Genomic DNA, 9,337 nt, shown 5'->3' with positions numbered 1-9,337 from the left:
TTCGAGCCCCGCGACCAACAACCAATCAGAATCTCCATGTGAATCTCCCGCCCCGGACATACAAAGTGAAAAACCCCGGTTCTTCTCCACTATTGCTAAAATGGATGCCGGTGTTGTAGCAAGGGTAAGCAGGGTAACTCGTGTGTGTGCAAGGTTGCATTTAGTGTATACATTGTCTCGCATGAGGCCGTGTAGTGTGCGTCGCTTCTGGGTACACCCGATACTCCTAAAGCGTCTACAAAGGGGGGAATACCACCTTCTCGTCCAGGAGCTCCGTCTCGATGACCGCCTTTTTCAGAGGTACTTCAGGATGAGCAAGGAGGTGTTCGACGAGTTGCTCGGAAAGGTGGGCCCACTGATTACAAAGGTGGACACCCATCTGCGTATGTCAATCGGCCCCGCCGAGCGACTCGCCATCTGCCTACGGTACGTTTTGTGTATTTCTACTTCTTTAATCTGACTCTGTATAGAAGGAGAGAGAATGCATGAATGATGACTGAAGTCTGTGATTTAGTTCAGATGGGTAACATTAATTAAGATATCTAGGTAAACACAGTATTGCTCCCCTGTGTACATGGCGTGTGTGTCTGTGTCTGTGATCAATGTGTGTGTGGGGATCTGTGTGTCTGTCTGTGTTCAATGTGTGTGTCTGTGTTCAATGTGTGTGTCTGTGTTCAATGTGTGTGTCTGTTCAATGTGTGTGTGTCTGTGTTCAATGTGTGTTCAATCTGTGTCTGTGTTCAATGTGTGGAGGGGGGGATCTGTGGTCTGTGTGTGTGTGGGGTCTGAATAAATATATTTTGTAATCATGTATATATCTTTTTTTCTCAGGTACCTGGCAACTGGTGACTCGTACGCGACGATAGCTATCGGGTCGGGCGTTCTACAGTGGCAGTCATTGTCAAGGAGGTTGCGGGGGCCATCTGGACCGCCCTGGTCGAGGAGTGCATGCCGGTACCACAGGTGGAGGATTGGAGAGCCATCGCTGCTGGGTTCCAGGAGCGCTGGGAGTTTCCCAACTGTGTTGGTGCCATAGATGGGAAGCACGTCGTTATCCAGGCTCCAGCAAATGCAGGTTCCCTCTACTTTAATTATAAGTCCACCCACTCCTTGGTACTGCTGGCTGTGGTGGATGCTGAGTACCTGTTCAGGGTAGTGGATGTTGGAGGCTTTGGGAGGAGCAGCGACAGTGGGAGCCTGCGGAATTCTGCATTTGGAGAGAGCCTCCGAGACGGCAGTCTGCAGCTACCACCTGACACCGTCATCGCAGGATCAGAGCGGCGGGGCCCTCTCCCCCATGTCTTCGTTGGAGATGAGGCATTTCCGCTGCTGGACAACCTTCTGCGTCCATTCCCTGGACGTCACCTCACCCGTGAAAGGAGGTTATTTAACTACCGCCTCAGCCGTGCCAGGTTGGTGGTTGAATGTGCGTTTGGCATCCTCTCAACCCAGTGGAGAATGCTCAGGCGTGTCATCACCACCAGCCCCGAGGTGACGGAGTTGTGTGTGAAGGCTGCCTGTGTGTTGCATAACTTCCTCCGCAGGAAGACCATTGATATGCCATCACGCACACCTATCGCAAGGTCCACGGATGAAGTTACTCCAACCCTGTGTGATGCACCGAGGATGGGCTCCAACAATGCCACACGGCAATCCATCCAACAGCGGGAGACCTTCTGCTCCTACTTCAACGAGGAGGGGGCAGTGCGATGGCAGGCAAATGTGGTGTAGGCCCATATTTGTCTCCAAACCAAAAAGCTCTTTTAAGAGCTACCCATTTTCTTTAAAAAGCAAATATTCCAAATGAGCCATTTTAAAATCAACCATTCCTAATAAACATGTTTCTTGAATTGATATCATGATATAACTAACAACCTTTTTCCTTCAGCCCTGTTTTTAGTGATAAACCACTCATAATTTTCATCAGGGTTTCACCTGAATAATTACAGAAGACAGCACATTATATATCGACATACAAGAAGCTCCTGGTATGTTGTAACTGACAAACCACATGAACAAGTCAAGACACAGTATAGCCATAACATACTTTTAAATAACTTTTATTTATGTGATGTTGTGTGTGATGAGTGATGAGTGTAAAAAGATGTAATGTGGATCAGTATCAGTATCAGTATCTAATTAATTAATTAATTATTAATGTCCATTTCTGTGGAGGACCGCCTCTTGTAGCTTCATTTTCAGTCTCATGCTGCTCGTCCTGCTCAGCTTTTGCATTGCAGGCCAGAGACTCCTTAAAAAAAGGAGGTCCTCGTCTTCCACCTCCACCACTGGTGGTGGTGGTGGCATGGCCAGCATCGGGCCTACGGCCGACAGCAGGTTCTCCTCAAAAGGGGACATCTCCCTTCCCCTGCTCTTCTTCCCCCGGAATGCTGGCACACTGGCCGGCACACCGTCTGGCACACCGTCTGGCACACTGGCCGGCTGACTGGCCGGCTGACTGCTACCTGGCTCTGGCTGGCTTTCCAGACTGTCATCCAGGCTGTCACCCATAGAGTCTTCCTCTTCTTCTGCTCCGGTGGGTGGAGGCAGGGGTTGCCGGGGGAAATTGCTGGACGTCTCACGGTCCAGCATGAAGGGCTTTAAAAAGCTCATTACTGCCGCGAGACGCCAGGGCTTAGATCCCCCGGAAGCCCCTGCCCCGCTACTTTTCCCTTCCTTCTCCAGGATCCTCTCCCTGCGGTATCGGTCCCTGAGGGACTTCCAACGCTTTTTGCACACTTCGTCTAATAAAATGAAAATGAAAATGAAAGAATACAGTTAATTTCTTGAATTTCAGAAAATGATTGCTCCATTAATGAAAACCAAATCCCTTTCAATTGCATACAAGGTTTTACATGTCACACTTTATCAGAATCAAAAACAGGTTTATTGCCAGGTAGCTTTGCACATACTAGGAATTTGACTTGATGTCATGGTGCATATATACAAAACAAGAAATCTAATATAAAACACAACATGTATTGTACAGGTAAATTGCAAAAATATACAAATTAAATAAAGCAGTAATTTACATGGAAATAGAATGCTAGGAATGAATTTTTGCATATATATATATATATATATATATATATAACTAAGAAATGTGAAAGGAGTATGACATTGTGTGCATTAATGTAATGCAATATAGTCTATGATGTGGCAGCGGATGATTAACATGTATGTGATTAATGTCTATGGCGCTATTTTATGCTAAATATACCGGCTATGTTTCATTAGCTATGTTAACATGAAGTAAACTGGATATAAAATCCCCAAACAGGCAAAAACCTACCAGTTTCCCCCACTGTCTCTGCCACCTCCTTCCATGCCTGGTTCCTCTGGTTTCTATCCCGGTATGTGAACAGGGTCACATCAAATAATACAGGGTGATTCGCTACCGCTACGATTATAACCTCGTCCATTTTATTTCAAATATAGACATGAACGGCGGGATATCTCAGGATATCTCTCCCAGCGTATGCGCGGTTTTTGATTGGCTACGGCTTGAGCTGTCAGATTTTCTGAAACGTTCCTTGTCAGGAACCGAGAGAGCGTTTCGTGCGTAAAAAGTTCAACATTGTTCAACTTTTTACGCGCGAGACGCTCTCAAAGTTACGCTTGCCTTCCCGTGATGCAGTTCGGCGAAAACGTGAGCGGACGTGACGTCACCCCATTCAAAGTGAATGGGCAGACGCGCTAGAGGCGTAATTTTACGCCTGAAACGCTTGTAGTGTGGAGGGCCCGTTAGGTGGAGGAGAGCTTGGCGATCATAGACAAGCAGAGCAGGGACATTCTGACAAACAAAAACAGGATAGCTAAAGGCAGAGAGCTGAGGGAGCGGCATGCCGACACAGGCGCCATCTTGAAATCCTTCACTGGCAGGATCACTGACTCACTCATTTGCAGTACAACTGCGCTTGTGTATGGGCAGTTGCTCCCACTATAGTAGAAGGAAATTTGCTTCACTTTTGCTGTTGAGCAAACGCAGATAATGAATGCCTGAATTCTGCTTCCATCAGCCTTTTATCCCATCTTTTTGTATTGCAAACTTTTTCAAATCAGAAAGCGAAAAGCTTTAATGAGATTTTCCTAGTACTTTTGGGTAGTTCTCTAGCGGGTATAATGATTCTGGGTAAGTAAGTCATCCGATCTCTCAAGCTCATGAGTTTATATCTGTCCTGTCTTTGTGGAATTACACTTTATTGAATGGAAATCAAAACATGGGAGGGGCAACGATCTACAGTGGCCGGCAGGTGTGAACACGTTACAACGGCCCAAACCACTTCCATAAGGAGAAACATGCTGCAGTTTCAAAACACAAATGTGCCAAAACAAATGCAAATATAGAAACATCTACACCAACGTCAAGAAACATGCGCAGCGTTTACTAAAGCAATGCAGAAACGCAATGCTGCAAATACAAAAGACTGCAAGAAGATCAATACGAAACAGAAACCAGGGGCCACTAAAAAGTGACCCTAACAGCTGTTGACATTCAGGGATTATTGACAGGGTTCCCGCGGGATCTTAAAAAGTCTTACATTTGATAATCAGAATTGAAGGCCTTAAAAAGTCTTAAATAAGAAAGGTCTTAAATATGATTTAGAAGGTCTTAAAAATGATCAGATTTGAAAGGTAGGCTACTTCTGTGTTGGGAACGCGTCTAAATGTGTTTTGGGGGAAATGTCCGGGCTGCAAAGTAACCAGTATCGTAATAGTCTTTGTATTGAAATAAATCAACATGGAACCTCCAAGCTAGTAACCTAGCAACCAAGCTTCAGCTAGCTGCTAGCGGTAGTCAGAAACTCAGGTATCTTCGAATCTACTTACAAATAAATATGGGGAAGTGTAAGTTCAACCGTATTTGGTTGGAAAACATTGAATGTAGTGCTTGGTGGAAACCAGTGGCGGGGAACGTGTTTGAAGCCTGCTGCACCTGTTGCTAATGTAGCGTTAGCTAGTGTAGCGTTAGCTAGTGCAGCAGCTCCTGCAACAACATCGGGGGACCTCCGGGTGACGTTTGGGTCTGAGTCAACCCTAAAAGCAGAGGTGCTGTGGACACTAAATACCCTAGCTAAACATCAATCATACAACAGCATGAAGGCAGCAGAGCTCTGAATATAGCTCGTCACTCACTCACACACACTTTTTATCTAACACGCTAGCACAGTTCTGTACTGTTATGCTGTTATGTTCAGTCATCGTCAGTCATACATTTACTTTGTAAGTAATTATGGGACGTATTTCTTCTTTCATAACAATTTTCCTTCATACTTTCTTGCCGTGAAATAGGTCTTAAATTATATTCAAAGTGGTCTTAAAGGTAGGGCAGGTAAGAATGGAGAAACCAGCTCGAGTGCACTAGAATTTGAAAGTACACAACCGAAAAAAAAATCTGCCCCTTCCTTCAGACTTCCTTACAGAGCCCCTCCTCCAACACACGAACGCGCACATGACCAATGAGGGTACGAGATAAGTTTGTGCATGAGATGGAAGGCTTACAGGCCAACCCAGTCTCACAGCATTTCGTGTTATAGTCACAAAATTAATTTAATCTATTGATTCGTGTTCACCAACACGTTTTTTGCATTTTTTTCATGTCACACAGAACGATTTTAAAAAGCAATGTATTTCTATTGGTAGCATGTTTCGTGTGCACCACGTATTTTTGTCCGGTCGGGTCTTGGAAGACCAGAAGCTGTGTGGTTCATAAAAACATTTTCTTACTCAATATCTTACCCTAAGCCTAACCCTATCCTAACCCTATCATTTTAAATTGTATAATGTCGGAGTTTTTTTGCCGTCCGTGAGGAAAACAAATGGCTCAGAGCCTCAGAATACTGACATCTGTATTTTTTGTCATCTTGTTTTCCTTCTAATGTGTTATTATTTGGTGCAGGCACGAAACATACTACCAATATAAATACATTGCTTCTAAAATTGTTCTGTCAGAATACTGAAATCTGTATTTAAAAAAAAGAGGTTATTATTTACATTGCTTTTAAAATCGTTCTGTGTGACACAAAAAATTGTGAAATTGTGTTCGTGAACACGAATCAATAGATTAATTTTGTGACTATAACAAGAAATACCGTGAGACTGTGTCAGTACCAGATCTGCTCGGGGTCCGTTACGCTTACCAATGACGTCACACATTGGCTGTACGGCAACCCAAGAGGTAATAATAATAATTCTAAATAAAACAGGAAGTTAACCTAAATTACATTTAAGACACTGCAACGAAAATAACAACAATAATGTAATATCCTTTTCCGTTTCACAGAACACAAATTGGGTTATTTACATAATTATGTTTACACCGGTGACAATTACGGGACACAATTCACTGGGTTATATAGTGTGTGTTGCACCACGGACGAGTTAGTGAGTGCACCTGTGTTGTGTTGTCATTCTAGCTTGTGTAGCGTGTATACAAGATCATCCTGCTGACTCCCATTCATCGGCTCTACAACACTGTCGATTGTTCTTTTTTAACATTCAAACATAAAAAATAACAATCGACATTAATATGAATGAGGGAGGTGATTTATTATCATTACAACGTAATTTCCCGATCATTTAAATATGAATATTGTGAAATACATTCTTATAATAAGCGAGAAATTGATTTAACTCCTGTTTAACAATAACTGTGAACTGTGAACCTTTTATTTAAAATTAGAAATCAAATTTGATCATACACCAATAGGGCAGGTCATACTCAGGTGCTAACATGAATCTGAAGGAAATTCTAACATGGGGGTGTCTAAATTATGTGTTTTTTTAATGGGGAATTCAAATATGAGCTTATTTAACTCGTCTCTAACCTACATCGTTTTGTATTTCTAAATTGGCAATTTTACCCTTTCGAACCTCTATATAAGATAGTAAAATATATAAGGGAAATAATTTATATTGACAAAGCAAAATCCTTTTTAAATATGTATTAACAGGTGAACTGGATAAGATTACAAAGAGCAATCTTCTGACTTCTTGAACTTTGCCAGGTTGCACAAGTCCTGCTTTGACTCATTCTTGGACATCAGTCTCCTGCTAGTCTCCTGAGCTCTGATCCCTCCTCCATCCCTCTTTTCCTGTACTTAGCAGAAGCCTCGGTCACCATTTTAACAACCCCGATTTCTCTTATTTTTCTCCTTCTCTCTCTCTCTCTCTACCTACACTCACTCGTCTTTGATCAGACTCCCGTATACGCTAGTCAGCGCCCCTAGTTACACCAATCAGCGTGTGATTACCGTACAGCCAATCACAACGCGTGACGTCATTAGTAAGGGACGGACCCCGAGCAGATCTGGTAGCCCGAGCACATACGGTACTGACACCGGCTAAGATGATTGGTCGTGCTTTTTACAGTACCACGGCTTCCACAGATGAAATATCTGTATTTATTTATTGTCAAAGCATTTAATTTAATCATTGCTATCGGGATGTTAAGAGCATTCCATGGAATATAACAAAAAGTGTTTCTGAAGTGAATTACCTACCCCACCTTTAAAAAGTCTTACATTTGAGTAGGAACCCTGTATAAAGTATGCCAAACTCACTTTCACTGGAAGCTCACCTAAAGTTTAAGTTTTATCTTATTTTAACAATGTTATCATATGATTCCTTCCAATATTATTGCAGATCTGCCATAAGCTAGCTAGCTAATGTAGCTAACTTAGTCATTTCAAATACTGTTAACTGACAAAACACTTATCTGTGTGCATCACTTTTTAGTGTCCCTGTTTCTGTTGTGTTTTGACCTTCTTGCAGCGATATCAATTTGCGTTTTGTTAATCCAGCGCTTTTAATAAACGCTGCGCATGTTTCGTCGAGCTGTTGAATGTTTTTTTAAATGCTGTACGTGTTGTCAGGTTAGTGAAGATGTTCCTTGATTCGCATGTGTTTTGGCACATTAGTATTTTTTTGATCATTTTGAGAGTGCAGTGCATGTTTTGGGCTATCGTAGAGCGTTTGCACGGGTCAGCTACCGTAACTATCACTTCTTTAGAACAACAAACATGAAACTCTCCTCTGAAAGGAATTTTAGGAAACGTTTTTAAATCCAAAAGTCAACCGGTAGGCGGATTAGAAAATACTGGTGATGGTAAAACAATAGAATAATATGGCTGTTTCCCTAAAATCATAGTAGATACTGATGCACTCTCTTTCACATACTCCCACTTCCTCCCATCCTCTATTTTTCACACAGTACACTAAATTACGCAGCACTTGATCATCAAGGCTTTGCATAAAACACCCTCTCATCGGCTTGACACTCATTCTCCATCACACGTACACAGTGGCACTACTTAATCATCACGTACCACACACACACACTCAGCAGCCACCTCTTTAGAGTGTGTGCACTGCGGGTTGGAGTTGTGATATTAGAGTCATTAAAGCAGCCACTAATTACTAAGGCCTGAGAGACAACACAGGAAACAATAATGTGAGGAAGTCTGGATGTGAGCTCCACTGAGGCTCTGCTGATGCTTTCTGCTCCGGAGTGGCAGCTGGTGGAGAGGGTCTCATTACACAGACACACACAAACATACATGGTCACACACAAAAAAAAATGCATAGGTTTGGAACAAATCCTTGCACGTACTATGCATAAACACAAATTGTGCAAACACTGGGAGCTCAGTAACTCAAGTAGACTCACTCACATAAGGGAAAAACACACATATCCATGCACAGACATAAATACATATAAAATATTAAAAAGCACATTAAGAAACACCCAAACAACATAAATGCATGTTAAGTTAACACATACATCCGCTTTCACACATTACCTCTCTCCTTGCAAAAAAATAAGGCTGGGGCGGTGGCCATTGATGTCTCAAAACTAAAAACACACCATTTTGTGTCCAAAGGAGACTTTAAAGGGGTCCTATTCTGTTAGTTTTCAGGTTCATATTTGTATCTATTGTAGTTTTTTTTTTAGCCCTGAGCCCGTGATTACCCGAAAAGAGTCCAGGAAGCCTATTTACATGTTAACAGCGTTTAATAAAACAATGATACGATGATACTTGCAAAATGGCGACTCGGCCCGAGTGCTCCTTCGTCCACTATCCTTGATGGACAGCGGGGAAAGAGACCGACTTCCTGCTGGCTTCCCGTTTTATCATCTGTAGTCTTCTCCTATTGGCTTAGCGTTGATGGGGGCGGGTTCAAGGCACGTCCTGTCGTTTTCTGATGTTAGTTTTACAATATTCTAATATCTGTTGGTCATTTAAACATTCCCTAATAATAGTATTGCAGCGTCAATAAGTGAGGGTTAAAGACAGTGTGTTTAGTGTGCAACACCACTTGTAATTTCTCCTTAAAT

At 42.6% G+C, this 9,337-nt stretch overlaps 1 protein-coding gene across 2 annotated transcripts; it reads right to left on the bottom strand.

The window, feature by feature from the left end:
* Positions 1-2,117: 2,117 nt before the first annotated feature.
* Positions 2,118-9,028, bottom strand: LOC117550401 (transcription factor Adf-1-like). Of its 2 annotated transcripts, none has more exons than XM_034222831.1 (2): positions 8,802-9,028; positions 2,118-2,744 (listed from the first exon to the last, which is right to left on the bottom strand). In XM_034222831.1, the coding sequence occupies exons 1-2, from the start codon at positions 8,839-8,841 to the stop codon at positions 2,155-2,157; spliced, it is 630 nt and encodes a 209-aa protein (XP_034078722.1). In that variant the 5' UTR covers positions 8,842-9,028; the 3' UTR covers positions 2,118-2,154. The 2 variants fall into 2 exon arrangements, with proteins under 2 accessions (XP_034078722.1, XP_034078721.1); XM_034222830.1 differs by lacking the exon at positions 8,802-9,028 and adding an exon at positions 3,293-5,202.
* Positions 9,029-9,337: the final 309 nt, after the last annotated feature.

This window comes from Gymnodraco acuticeps, unplaced genomic scaffold (genome assembly GCF_902827175.1).
Source record: "Gymnodraco acuticeps unplaced genomic scaffold, fGymAcu1.1, whole genome shotgun sequence".
Taxonomy (NCBI): Eukaryota; Metazoa; Chordata; class Actinopteri; order Perciformes; family Bathydraconidae; genus Gymnodraco; species Gymnodraco acuticeps.
Note: the sequence above shows the minus strand (reverse complement) of the source record. Positions and strands in the feature narration are given on the sequence as shown.

What these genes read in the sequence shown, in the direction of transcription:
- LOC117550401 (XM_034222830.1), bottom strand. Translation starts at nt 3,422, where the DNA reads ATGGACGAGGTTATAATCGTAGCGGTAGCGAATCACCCTGTATTATTT. An exon ending in AGAGACAGTGGGGGAAACTG is followed by an intron (nt 2,745 to 3,292) that starts GTAGGTTTTTGC and finishes TCATTTTATTAG; the next exon opens with ACGAAGTGTGCAAAAAGCGT.